The sequence below is a fragment of the Trichosurus vulpecula genome, chromosome 9 (genome assembly GCF_011100635.1).
Source record: "Trichosurus vulpecula isolate mTriVul1 chromosome 9, mTriVul1.pri, whole genome shotgun sequence".
Taxonomy (NCBI): Eukaryota; Metazoa; Chordata; class Mammalia; order Diprotodontia; family Phalangeridae; genus Trichosurus; species Trichosurus vulpecula.
Genome location: NC_050581.1, coordinates 110674821 through 110688641, shown reverse-complemented (window position 1 = coordinate 110688641; position 13821 = coordinate 110674821). Strand labels below are relative to the sequence as shown.

The following is a 13821-nucleotide window of genomic DNA, read 5'->3' as shown; positions in this document are numbered from 1 at the left end:
GCCCCACCTCCCACCTGATCGTCGGCAGGTTGATTTCCTCTCCCTCCCCCCCACCCGCCAAGTTCTGCCTGTTCACATGCCTTTTTAAAGCAGTGCATAGTTCCTGTTGGCCTTCCTGCACCTGACACAGGGTGCAAACCAAGGAGACCCACAGTGGCTTGGGTTCTCATTTCCATTACTGGGGAAGGGGAAATGTAAGTAATGTAAAAAACCAAAGCTATCTGTAACATTTATTCTTTTACAAAAGAGCAGTGCAGAAATGGCAGAAACCTTAGAGGAATTCTAAATTCAAAAGGAACTAAGGAATTCTGGCTTCATAGTATCAAGAGATGGAAAAATCCAACATAAGAGGATCATAGATTTAGAGATGTTCTCATCAAACCCCCTCATTTTAAAGCTGAGGAAACAGAGACATGGAATGTCATCTTGGTAGTCCACTCTCCCTTCATTTTACAGATGAAACAGCTGAGACCCCAGGGAGAGGGTGTGCCCAAGGGAGTGGAGCTAGGATTTCAATCTAGGTCCTCAAAACTCCAAATCCTAATGATGGCAAAGCCCAGGGCAGTCAGAATTTTTGTTTTGTTCTTTTCGTGTTTATGAGTTCTCTCTAAGAGAGAGCTTCCCACAGTTAATAAAACTCAGATGACTTCATGATTCTTGGTAAACACAAATCTGAGAAAGCACTGATGGGGTAGAGATTGGGATGGGGAAGTAAGGTAAAGTCAAAACTAAGAAAATTACGATTCTTTGGAAATAATCTCTCTAGTATAGAGTCAACCTTATTCAGGGACAATCCACCAACAAGCATTTATTTATTTATTTTGGGGAGTTCTATTTTATTTTTATTTCTGAATTTTCTCCTTTCCACCCCTCCCCCATCCATTGAGAAGACAAGAAATACAATACCCATTGCATGAATTCATGCAAAACATTTCTGAATTGGCCATTCAACCAGCATTTATTCAGTACCTATTATATGCCAGGCACTGTATTAGGTCCTGGGGATATATAGATAAAGAAGTTTACATTTCTACCCTGGAAAGAAAGAAGTGTTTACCATATGCTGGGTGCTCTGCTAAGCGCTTTATAAATACTCACAGCCCTGGGAGATAGGTGATATTACTAGCCCCATCTTATAGTTGAGGAAACTGGGGCAGATGGGTTAAGTGACTTGCCCAGGTCACAAAGTAGCTTAGACTGGATTTGAACTCAGGTCTTCCTGACTTCAGAAAATCTCAAAAACTCTGATTTACAAAATGATCAACCAGGATTCCAGAGGAACCACAATGAAATGAGATACTCACCTCTTGACAGATTGGTAGTAGTATGAAGGCAGATGTGTGTGTGTGTGTGTGTAGATATACATATATCCATATACACATATATACACATGTGTGTATATTACATGATATTATTTTATATTATATGATATTAGACCATGACCAATGTAGGAGTTACTTTTGGTTGACTGTATTTATTTGTTACAAGGGTTTATGTTTTTCTTTCTTTTTCAGTGGGGAGAGGGAAGAAGTAGGAGAGAGAAAAGGGCAGGTTTGGGTTAATTTTTAAAAATTAAACTAATTCTGTTTCATTTTATTTTTAAAAATTTCAAAAGGAAAGGAATTTGCTCAGAAGGCATCCCATCTTACCCCTAGAAATCTTCTCATACCTACCCCCATAACCTCTAGTCCTATTACGCTGTAGGTCACCAGGTGGGAAATAGGAAAAGCTCCTATGGGGCAGGACTTGTGAAATAAGCTGATGAAATGGACCCTCACTTTGAGGACCAGGAACATTCCTAGTTGGAGTCTGGGACAGGCCTGTAGCAGCTGCAGGATGCTGGGTGGACAGTTAGGCTGCAGCTGAAGTATCCTTGTATTGGGATATGGGGTATGTCTGGTGAAGTAGGGTTTCTGGGGTGGGGGTGGAATGTGGATTGTGTGCATGGATTTCCCATGGTGAAGTGGGAGGGAGGTCTGGTGGGCTGGCTAGGATTGGCCAGAGCTAGCAAGCTCTCACCAATCAGCACAGCCTCAGGGATTGAGCTGGAGATCCGGATGGGAGTTCACATGGCAGGAAGATCTCATAAAGGAGAATGAGGTCAAGTCAGCAAGAATTTAAGAACTTACTCTTTGCCAGGTACTGTGCAAAGCCATGGGGATTCAAGGAAAGACAAAATAGCCCCTGCCCTCAAGGAGCTGGTGAAATGATTGCTGTGCCATAAGCCTGCAGAGGCAGGCCAGAGCTAGACTGTGGAGGACCAAAAGAGTTTGTATTTTATCCTAGAGACAAGCGGGAGCCACTGAAGGTTTTAGAGTAGGGGACCGAATATGGTCAGACCTGTTCATTAGAAAGATTATTTTGGAAACTCTGCCAAGGATGATTGCACAGGGGAAAGACTGCAGGCAAGGAGACCGATTAGGAGGCTGTTGCAATAATTCAGGCAAGAAGCTGTGAGGGTTTTACAGTAAGGAAGAAGGGAACAGATGCAGGTGGTGCCATGGAGGGAGAATTGACAAGATTTTTCAACTGATGAGATATGGGAAGGAGAGACTTAAGGGTGGAGGATGATTGTGAAATTGCACCCCTAGATGCCTGGGAGGATGGTGACACCCATAATAGAAACAGAGATACTGGGGGCAGAGAGAATGAGTTCTGCTTTGGACATGTTGCGTTTGAGATGACAATGGGGTATCCGGGTAGAAATTGTACGGTAGGTAGTTGGTGATGTGGGACTAGAGTTCGAGAGACATCCTTGGAGCTTGGATACAGTGTTGGGCCTAGAACTCGGAAGCCCAGAGTTCAAATCCAAACCCAGCTTTGGATGCTTTCTAGCTGGATGACCCTGGGCAAATCGTTTTACCTGTCTGCCTCAGTTTCCTCAATTGTAAAATAGGGATAATAAAGCACCTACCTCCAGGGGTTGTTCCGATGAGATAATAACTGCAAATCATTTGGCACAGTGCCTATGTAAATGTTATTGTGCTACATAATGTTAGCTGCTATCATTATTATTACAGTAGTTGAACCTACAGGAGAAAGGTTCACAGTTACACCTCTTACAAGGATGCTTATTCTCCAGAGGGGCCTTCTAGGAAGGAAGAGAATTGGGAGAGAGCGATGTCATGAGAACCCAGAGAAAGGAGAGGATTTCTAGGAGTGAGGAAATGGTCCACAGTATCAGATGCTGCAGAGTGGTCAAGAATAAGAAGGACTGAAACTGGTTTGTATATTTGGCCACTGAAAGATGATGGGTAACCTTGGAGAGAGCAGTCTAATAGTTGCCGAGATTGCAAAGGCTTGAGTAATGAGTGAGGGGTGAGAAAAAGAAGGCAAACAAGTAGAGATGACTTTTTCTAACAGTTGGGCCGGGAAAGGGTTGGGAAGAGTATACAGAATAGGATGTATGTTTTAAGAGTTTAAGGGAGTCGTATGTCCAGAGGTTATGTATTAAGTGGGAGGAGGGGAAAGAAGTTATATAAACAGAGTAAACATGTGGAGAAAGCTATTTTAAAGGTGGTGGGCATAAGTATCTATCAGTTCTTGCAAACTAATCAAAAGCTGTTGCATTCTTAGATTTTTAACAAATGGATTCAAAACCTATTGAAACTCTGAAGATTTTTAAACAGATTAGAAAATTATGTTTCCAGGTTTTCTAAGTGTGCATATATGATACTGTTTTCTGCAATAAAAGCTGACTTTAAATGTCTTGTTAGGTCAGTGGCTTCATGATATCATTATTCAGTATCGCATAGTACAACATATACTTGGCAGGTTCACCATTGATGAAAGTATATATAAATCCATCTTTCAAATAAGCTTCTTGCTACTTAGAAATTTCTTTTGGCTGACCTTGTGGGAGATGATTAGATCATCATCCTTGTGGCTGATGGGAGGCTGGTGTTCCCTTTTGTCAGATTGTGCCCACGTTATTGGTATGATCTTCCATCAGATGAACAAATGGAATGAATGAGCATACCACACAGTCAACCCCTCTGCACCGTGTACACACTCACTCTTTCCTTAGGATGCCCTGCAGATTGTATGTGGCAGGTGGCAATTGGCTGTTAGAGAGAGAGCCTAATGATGGTGCCAGCATCAGTTCATATATTCAATATTAGTAAAGTTTAAATCCTTAATTTTATTGTTTTTTAAATGAAAGTAAGTGTAAACAAGTTTTAATATTTTCATCCCATAACCCGATGGATTGATTGCCTTGCATATTCCACTTTGGAGACCATTCTCCAAGGCCCTTAGCAAGTACATCCTCTCTGGCTCCACTTTTCTCCCTTGTTGATCAAATCCACTCCTGTGGCTTTGGTAGTCACTTTTGTGCAGATAATTCCCTAATCTATTGAATTACATCTTCTCCTCTCCTCTCCTCTTTTCTTAGCTCTTGTCCCTGGTCCTAGCTCCACCAGCAACCCCAAATCCAGCTTTCCTCAAAGTGAACTCGTCTTCCTGCGACTTCTCTGTCTGTGTTAATGGTGCTAACGTCTTTGTGGTCGCTTAGTTTCCTATTCTTGGAATCGTGTCTCTATTAACCACTGTCCCTCCTGATTCAGTCTGTTCCCAAGTCCAGTGAGTTCTATCTCCACATTATCTCGGGAAACACAGCCCTTCTCTTCTTACATTGCCACCCTCATAACCTCTCCCCTGGACTATTGTACTAGAAATGGTCTCCCTGACTTCATTCTCCCTCCTTTCCAAATGATGCACCCTGTGTGTCACTTGCCCAAATCATTTTCCTGACATACTCAGAAACTTTAACATGATTGTACATGTATAATCTGTATCAGATTGCTTGCAGTCTTGAGAAGAGGGGAGGGAGGGAGAACAATTTAGAACTCAAAATTTTACAAAAATGAATGTTAAAAAAATTTTTAATTAAAATTTTAAAAAATGGTGTGAGGTAGATGCTATTCTGAGGCCCATTTTACATGTGAAGAAACTGAGGCAGATTGAGAATTGCCCAGGGTTACACAGCTAGTGTCTGAGGTCAGACTTGAACTCAGGTCTTCCTTCTGACTCAAAGGCAGCTAGGTGGCCCAGTGAATGGAGCACTGGCCCTGGAGTCAAGAAGACCTCAGTTCAAATCTAGCCTCAAACACTTACTATCTGTGTGAACCTGGGCAAGTCACTTAATCCTGTTTGCCCCAGTTTCCTCACTTGTAAAATAAGTTGGAGAAGGACATGGCAAACCACTGCACTACCTATGCCAAGAAAACCCCAAATGGGGTCGCAAAGAATTGGACTCAACTGAAACAATTCAACAACTTCCTGACTCTAGGTCCAGTGGTCTAGCCAGTGTGCTACCTAGTTGTTTCCTCCTTTTTTTTTTTTTTTAAATCTCGGTGTGTTGACTCATTCCACTGCCTACAATGGCTGCAGCTCCCTCCTCCCATCACCTGTGGAATCTCCTCCCTTTCTCCAAGGCTCAGCTCTGGTGCCATCTCTAAGGTCTAGTACCACGGTATCAAATTGATATAGAAATGGGCCACTAAAGCAGACCTACGGATCCCTGCAGGAAGCCAAAATGAACATTATCTATGTTCTGTTGTATTTTTATGTCTCTTGCTAAATATTGCCCAATCACATTCACTCCTGAGTGCTGCATATCTTAGATTTGGAGTCTGAAACCGTGTGTGTCTGCGTGCTTGCGTGTGTGTCCGTGTCCATGTCAGTGTCTGGGTAACCTTGGGCAAATCACTGTCTACCTGTTTACTCTTCTGAGGAAGGCTGGGAGGGGCTGGGACCAATTCTGTCCATCAATTTGCACCTATCATGTGCCAGGAATTTGCTTGGGGTTGAAAAGAACAAAAAAAAAAAAGCCCTTGCCCTCAAGCACATATTCTTTTGAAAGGTAAAATATACATATCACGTAATTTTTTCGGGGGGGGGGCACTCTGAAGAGGCCTCTGGAATGATCTCTGGGGTTCCAGAAGCCTATAATAAGCCTTCATGAGTCCCAGCTCCCAGATGAATAATCTAAAGATCTCTTAGAGCTTTTGACCTGAATACCCCCTTTGCCCTTATCACATTCTTCCTTGTATCTGTTATTTGTGTTCTTTCTTTCCTCCATTAGACTCTTAAATTCTTTGACAGCTGGGTAAAATGTTTTCTTCAGCCCTTTTCTTTGGGGGAAGCCCACCCCCAACTTTCATTGATGAGACTCCATGGGCTAAATATTTTATCCTGGACTTAACCCTCCCTTTTCAAAACTCTCTCTTCTCTGGACTAAATATAGCTTTCACCTCTCCCTCATTGGGAGGATCAGACCCAGGCTCTGCCTTCAGAGAACTCAAAGTCTATGGGAGAAGGCAGAGCAATTAAGTTGTGTACATATTTGTGGTGGATATTAGATTAGTGGTACCTGGTATAAGGGCTGTTGGAAAATAGAGCTTTCTGTGGTCAGAGATGGTGGAATGAATGGAGGGAAGAGGTACAGCGGGTTATTGCAGTGTGGTTATACTTGCCTAATAAGTCCTGTGGGCCTCAATATTGTAAATATTCTCTGTACTGGGTATCATTGGGTCATGTTAAGATTGAGCGGACGTGTCTGGGGGAGAACTTCGCATGGGATAATTGGAAGTCCTAAGAGATCAAGTCCATGAGCTAGTCTTCCTTTTGATTTTTCCCCTCAGTTTCGGGACATTCGTGGGCATTGGAGCAACCATCTTTGTGCTCATTGTGGTCACCATCATCCTCTGTTTAACGTGTTCCTGCTGCTGTTTGTACAAGATGTGCCGAAGGCCCAGACGTGAGTTTAGCCTTAGTCCCTCCTCCCTTTTCTTCCACCTTCTTTATATCCAGATGGATTCACTCTTTTGGAATTCCATTCCCTCCCCATCCTCCACTGTCTTCCTTCCCAGTCCTGATTCCCATCCCTTGTCCAACCTCTCTCTCTATCATCCACTGTCTCCCCATTCGTGTTCTTGTCCCCTACACTTTTTACCAGACCCTTGTCTCTTCCACCCCAGCCATTCTCCCTACCTCCAACTCCATTCATGTCCCCCATGCTTGAATTTCTCTCTTACCTCTTTCTACCTTTTAACCATTTTTACCTGCCTACCGGTTCCCCACTTCATCGGTTCTCTCTACTCCTAACTCCATCCCATTTCCCCATCCCTTCCTCTTAAGTTTTTTTTTTGGTGTGCCTTTGTTTTGTTTTTACGTTATAATTATTTGTGGAAATATGTTTCTCCAATCAAACTGAACCCTTTCCTGTTTAACATAATAACAAAAAATAAGTAATAACAGCCTTATAAAGGAACCATATCTGACTGTGTACAGCATTATGATGTAGTTGTCGGCCAAGAATACGCAGATTAGTTTCATTATCTGTTTTCCTGGATCCATTCCTTTCTCTATTTCCATTCAACATTCTTCTTTCCTATCATCCTCTGGCTTAATATTAGCCAAAAGCTTCGCTAGGGATGTGTGTGTGTGTGTGTGCGCGCGCGCGCGCGCGAGAGAGAGAGAGAGAGAGAGAGAGAGAGAGAGAGAGAGAGAGAGAAACACAAGAGAACAAGTTGGCCATTGGTACCTTGTTATGGCCATGTGGTGTCCGACTCTTTGTGACTGCATTTGGAGTTTTCTTGGCAAAGATACTGGAGCTCTTTGTCATTTCCTTCTCATTTTACAGATAAGGAAACTGAAGCAAACAGGGTTAGGTGACTTGCCCAGGGTCACACAGCTAGTAAGTGTTTGAGGCCACATTTGAACTCAGGTCCTTCCTGACTCCAGACCCAGTCCTCTATCCACTTCACCATCTAGCTGCCCAGATTTCTCCTACCCCTGGATGACTTAGATTAATACACTGTGGACGCCTGTTCTGTGCCCCACCCTGTGCTTCTCTGTTTTTATCTCCTTGCTCATCCCTCTATTCCCTTCTGTGTCTTAGGTCCCTCTCTGTTGTGCCGTGCCCATCTCTGTGGCTATCCATTGGCTCGACTCTTCACCCTGCTCTGTCCCCCTTCTTGTGCCCACTTCTGTGTCTTGAGCCCTGGCCAGCTCTGATACACTCTGTGCTCCTCATTAACTCCTTGCCCAGTTCTGTGCCTGTCCGTGTCCTCTGTTCAGGGCCTTCTGTGTCCTATTCTGTCTCCCCTTCTTTGTGGTTCTGGGCTTTCTTTACTGTGCCACATGTGATTTAACTTATGACAAACACCATTAACTTTTTGAGTGCCTGGTTGTGGAACATAACTAGGAAGCTTGAGGACATTTTCCCAGACCTGTAACCTGACTTTCAGGAATCACTCAGTTTTTCCAATAGCTGCAGGATAGAGTTGGAAAGACAGGAGCAGTTCTCTATGTCCCATGAGCATGTCTGCTTTCTGTAGGCCCAGGTTTGTATGTGGCTTTGTTGTCTCTGCATATAATTTCTCTGTTCATCCCAGGGACAACAGTTTTGTATGCATATTTGTGACTTTGTCGTGTGTGTGTGTGTGCGTGTGTAGGGGGAAAATGTAAGCGTCAGGCTCATGTCCTGCCCTAAAAAATGGGGTCCTTCATGGAGACCCTTAGGACAGGTAGGGAAGATCTTGGGAGACTTAGGCTTTTGCTGGTCCAAGACCTTTAATTCTGTGTTCTCTTTGCAGCTGTGGTGACCACTTCGACTACTGTGGTTCACTCTGCATACCCACAGGCACAAGGTGTGCCATCTGGTTACCCTGGGGCCATGTACCAAGGCTACCAACCCATGCCTGTCCAGCCAGGGATGCCAGTTGCGCCTTATCCAACCCAGTATCCGCCACCCTACCCTGCCCAGCCAACTGGACCTCCTTCCTACCATGAGACTCAGTCTGGTAAGTACAGCCAGGATAAGGGTGAACCTTATCCTTTCACATTTCCCCCCTACCTGCCTCTCAGGGCCCAGACTCTTCTAGCCACAGTGACTTTTCCAAGTGGCATTTTTTTTTTTACCTCTGGATCTTATTTATAAGAACCATTCTCCACTACCCCACTCAATCTCCCCACCCCCCCACCCCAACCTTTTTTTTCCTTTTTCTTTTTTAAAAACATTGTTCCCTCTGAAATTCAGGGGCTTTGTTTGGGGACACTACCTAGGGACTACCCCCTCCATCCCAAAACCCCGATTGGTGTCATTCTCCCTCTGGTCCTTGAGGCAGCTGTACTAATTAGCCCTTTGCTAATTGCACATGGGTAATGGGAAATAACAACCAATATTTCTTAAGAGACATCTCTGATCTTTTAAAAAATTCAGCCTGTCTCTGAGGGGGAATCTGAACTGGGGGAATGTGGTTGTGACTAATCTGGAGGGTGTCTTGTTTGTTCCTCAGCAGGTGCTGGAGCACCATACCCTGTCAGCCAACCTCCATACAACCCTGCGTATGTGGAGCCTCCAAAGACTGCCTATTGAGTGGCTTCTGTGCTCTGTCCCTGAAGCCCCCCCCCCCTTTTCCTCCTCTTCCTGCCTGTCAGTGTGTGTTGGAGCGTGTGGGAATGTGTGTATCTGTGTTGTCTTCTCTTCTTCCAAGTAAATGCAAGCTGTATGTTGTACTTGTAACATTCTGTTTCCCCACAGTATATGGGCTGGGATGAGAGACAGTGAGACACCATTTCCTGAAACTTTGCTCAGATCATTCTGGAAAATGAGTTGGTGTTATTTTTGCCAAGTCACAGGAAAAAAAGAAGAGACTTGTGGAAGCAGTGTTAGGGCAGTGTTTGAAGGGCAATTGTGAGACACATGTTAAAAGGAATAGATGAAAATACCCTTGTCAGCACCTGGCTTCTCACCATGTCATGAGTTGCTGACCTTGCCTGAAGACCAGAAAAGGCTACTCCATCCTGGTGCTGAAGGCCTCACAGAACTGGTGTCCTCCACAGTGCCCTGCTGGGCAGAGGGAGGAGAGCAGCAACATCAGACTGATCTGAATAAGTGGTCGTCAGGGCCTTTGGGTCTGTGACCATGGCAGCTTTGGGGCATTTCTTTAAAATTCTCATCAGCTCTGTACTGGCCAGAAGACATTTTTAGATGCTACAACATAATTAACTCTGCTCTTGAAGGCCTCAGCTCATTCCATCTCAGGGGCCCTGCTGGGGCCTCAGGCCTCCCTCTCCATCCAGTCTCCACCTAGAAAGAGGATTAGGTGAGGACTTAACCCTCCTGGCTGCTGAAAAGAACTTGAAGCCAACCAGGAGTGTGGGTCTGTGTGTGTTCTGGGAAGCAGGGGAAGATCCTCTTGGATCAGAGGCTTGAATTGTTTTTTCATTAAACACATTTGGCCAGCACTTGGCTGAAGAAGATAGATATAAATCTTGTCCCTTCCTCTGTCAGAGAGGGGAGAAAAGATGAGTGCTAGGTTTGTCTCAGTTCTGTTTGCTGAGCTGCTCTCTCCCATTCATTCCCATGTCAGGAAGGACATCCAGACTCAGGTTTGTCAACCCTTGTTCTTTCTTAATTTTTTTAAAACTTTATCCCAGCACTGGTAGCTGTTGTGACCTGTGTTTGTCTCCTGAGGCAAGAGATTTTGATGACATTTAAGCTGCAAGTAACATATGCTCAGGCTTGCCCTGGGTGGGTGGGGTGCAGGATGGATAGGGGAGAAGTAGAGAAGGGGACAATGCCTCAAAGGAGAGGGGGCAGACTGAATTCCCTCTTTATTCTAGAGGGGAATGGGTTGAGATGATTTTTAAGGGTACCATCCAGCTTCAAAATCCTATAACCTAGCTTGGATCCTCTCCTCTTCAGTTAATCCTATACTTCCTCTCCCAAAACCCAAATGGAAAGGGCTTAGCTGGAATAGCATTGAAGTCTGATTGTGGCTTGGCTGGGTCTTGTCTAGAAGGGGGAATGGGTATTTGGTTTCAGAGCACAGGACTTTTCTGGTCTTATCCTTTGGCCACTTTCATTCTCTCATTTGTAACCTGTTGATTCTTGTGTGTTCTGTGAAGGAGCCTGTACCTGTTTGGGCCAAGTTCCTATTTGTAATAAACCTATGGATTTGAAAAATGACTGTTCTTCAGTAACTCCAAAGATGGTGGTGGGGTGTCAGGGTTTAGAGGAGCTTCTGGGTCCCAGTTAGTGGGAATGGTATTAGATTGGTCAGCTTAGATTGGGGGGCCTCCCACAGGGATGATTCTAGATTTCCAGACTGAAATCTGTGACTTATCACTGTGGTCAGATTAGATCTGGGGGGGGGGCTGTAATTTGCCCCCTAAAGATCTCTGAAAGCTAGATTCTCTGCCTTTAGATGGGGGCTCTGAGGCCAGATGTCTTCCCCTCAGACTGGGACTAAATAGTGTGGAGGTTTTCTCCCTACTTTGTCTTATATCTCCCGGGTTGAGCCCCTGTGTGTGACAAGTGGTGGGAGGGCTTTGGTCCTGGCCTGATAGGTCTCCTCACTTCCCTCTTTAGATTTACTAAAAAAATTCTCCAAGTCTGCCTTGCCTGGAAGGGTGTGTCTACTTGGTCTTCCCCTCCCAATAGGTTTTTGAAGGTGGGACTACAACAAAGATAGAGGCCAGAGGAGCTGCTGGATCAGGCCCGTTAGGTTCCTATGGTCTAGGCCACGTGTTGGGTTCTAATTTTTATTTATAAGTTGGTTTTACAATATATCCATCAGCCCCTCCTTTGGACCTGAAAACACCAGCTGACCCTCCATCCAAAGTCTGGATGAGATCAAGGGGTATCCAGGACAATGTGAATGACATGGTTAGAATGACCAGGGTACCCAGTACAAAGCTACTGCTATGGTTAAGATGACCAGGGGGCCCAACACTGCCAGCAGGTGGGACGTGTTCAAATGTGAGGTCGCAGGGATGTTCCTGGAGTGGGAGGGAGCCTCTGATCTAGGTCTCCTCTTCCTTCCAGCTGGGCTGGTATCCCCTGATGTGGCCAGGTTGGTGGCTGCCCGTAGCTTCTGGCGTTCAGTCTTTGTCTCTGTATCAATGGCAGCTCCCTGGTTGGTCACAGCTCCCGCTTCATACATGGGTTTGATGCTGCTGAAGGGTTTGGCATGAGCATCAACCCAGTGCAGCAGTGACTGGGGCCTGGCCTGGCAGATACTGACCAGAGCAAGGACATCACCCTCAGCTGTGTGGGTGTCTGGTGGAGCCTGGCCATACAGGCGGGTGTAGACATTACCCAAACTGTAGCTCTTCCTTTGGCTGGATTCACGGGGTGGGCCAGAGCGGTCCAGGGCTCTCAGGGCTGCAATGCTGTCCACACAGAAGACACCACTTAGGGCATCTGGGCCTACCCCTGCCCAGCTCAGCTCAGCTTGCAGCAAGGGGAAGTCAAATCGGTCTCCGTTGTGGGCCACAAGACAGAGAGGGGGTGGCTGCCGCTGAAGGAAGGCCTGGATTAGGTCAACAAGACCAGAGTCGAAACGTCGCCTTCGGTGGGCAGTCAGCATGGCTGTGTTCAGGCCAGTGAGATTGCTGGCTGCGGAGCTACAAGCCTTTCCTGGTGCCACACACAGGCAGAGCTTGTCGGCCACCCTGGGTGGCAGCGGCACCTGGGAAGAGCCCTCTGTTGGAGGTGCAGGTTGGAGCCCCTCCAAAGCATGTCTGTGGATGGCCACCAGGCACAGCTCTGTGACCTTTGGCTGAGAGAATGGCAATCCCGTGGCTTCTAGGTCCATGAAGACAAGTGTCTCCATGGGCCTAGAGGAGGCAGCTTCCAAACCCATGGACCTGGGAAGAGAGCGAGTGAAGGGAAACGGGGATAAAGAGGCCTGAAGCTCGGGGAGCTGGGGTGGTGGGACACAGGGAGGAGGGATGGAGGCATATGCCCCTCATGGATCTGAGAGGAGGGGGCAAGGAGCTGCACGGTTTGAAGCACACATACCCGAATTTGGGGAACGCAGTGAATGTGGAGGATCTAAAGCAGATATACCTGGGGTTGGGGGTTGTTACTATAACAATAAGTGTAGGTGGAGAGCCAAACGGGGTCTGAAATTCATGGATCTAGCACGTGTGTGTGTGTGTGTGTTAAAGAGAACAGTGTAAAAGCTCAGGGGTTTGAGGAGGGGGACACACTGAGTACAGGTGGAGAGACAGTGGGGTCTGAAGTTCATGGACCGGGTTGGGGTGGGCAGACGACATAATGTAGGTGAGGGGGCCGAAGCGTCTACGTCTGAGGGACTTCCAGATGATTGGGAGCTGGAGGGTAGTAAGAAGCATACATGGGCCAGGACAGTGAGTCAGAGGGCCCAGGGAGGCAGTGGGGCCCCTGAGCCAGGGCGGGGGTAGGAGGCTGACTCAGCCAGAGGCCCGGATTGCTGGGCGTGGCTTCGGCTCCCAGGCGGCGGGTGCCCAGCTGGGGGTAGGGGGTAGGGGGGCAGGGATCTGGAGTCGGGTGAGCCCAGGATCCCGGGGGCTCCAGGGCTGGAAAGGCCTCCTGGGGACACCTCGTGCCCTCCCCGTGGGCAGGGCACTGCAGTGAAGTCGCGGAGCATCTGCACTGGCTCCGGCACCGCCCGGGCTCCTCCTCCCCACGCCGACATGGGCAAGGTTTGCAAACCCCCGGAGCCTCACTGGGGTCCCCTCCCCGGTATGTGCCTGCGGGGTCCGTACTCTACTCACCGGCTGGATCGGAGGAGAGGGCTGGGCGCTACGGACAGACTGGATTTCGGGTGAGTTTTCCTAGTTCCCCAGGCTCGGCTTGGGGGAAACGAAAGCGCACCCTCCAGCTGGGGCCGAGCCCCGCCCCCGCCCCGCCTCCCAGCGCCCCGGGCGGGGCGCGGACACATTCCCCCGCCCCACCTCCTATTCTGGGTGAGAGCCTGTCAATTGGAGGGCACCGGGAGAGCGGCTCGGATCTTCCCCGACAGCCGCCTTCCTCCTACTGGCTGG

General features: G+C 47.1%; 2 protein-coding genes across 3 annotated transcripts in view; one reads left to right on the top strand and one right to left on the bottom strand.

Moving 5' to 3' along the window:
* SHISA5 (shisa family member 5) overlaps positions 1–10975 on the top strand; it is a 41124-nt gene extending 30149 nt beyond the window's left edge. Inside the window, exons 4-6 of one of the 2 annotated variants that reach the window (XM_036739066.1) lie at positions 6645–6760; positions 8601–8807; positions 9303–10975. In XM_036739066.1, coding sequence (XP_036594961.1) covers positions 6645–6760; positions 8601–8807; positions 9303–9382 — 403 coding nt within the window. In that variant the 3' untranslated portion in view covers positions 9383–10975. The remainder of the gene's footprint in view (positions 1–6644; positions 6761–8600; positions 8808–9302) is intronic. The other variant, XM_036739067.1, reaches the window with a different exon arrangement.
* A 524-nt stretch (positions 10976–11499) lies between these two features.
* TREX1 (three prime repair exonuclease 1) lies at positions 11500–13678 on the bottom strand. Its single transcript, XM_036739034.1, has 2 exons — positions 13552–13678; positions 11500–12660 (listed from the first exon to the last, which is right to left on the bottom strand). The coding sequence occupies exon 2, from the start codon at positions 12654–12656 to the stop codon at positions 11679–11681; it is 978 nt and encodes a 325-aa protein (XP_036594929.1). The 5' UTR covers positions 12657–12660; positions 13552–13678; the 3' UTR covers positions 11500–11678.
* Between the last annotated feature and the right edge of the window lie 143 nt (positions 13679–13821).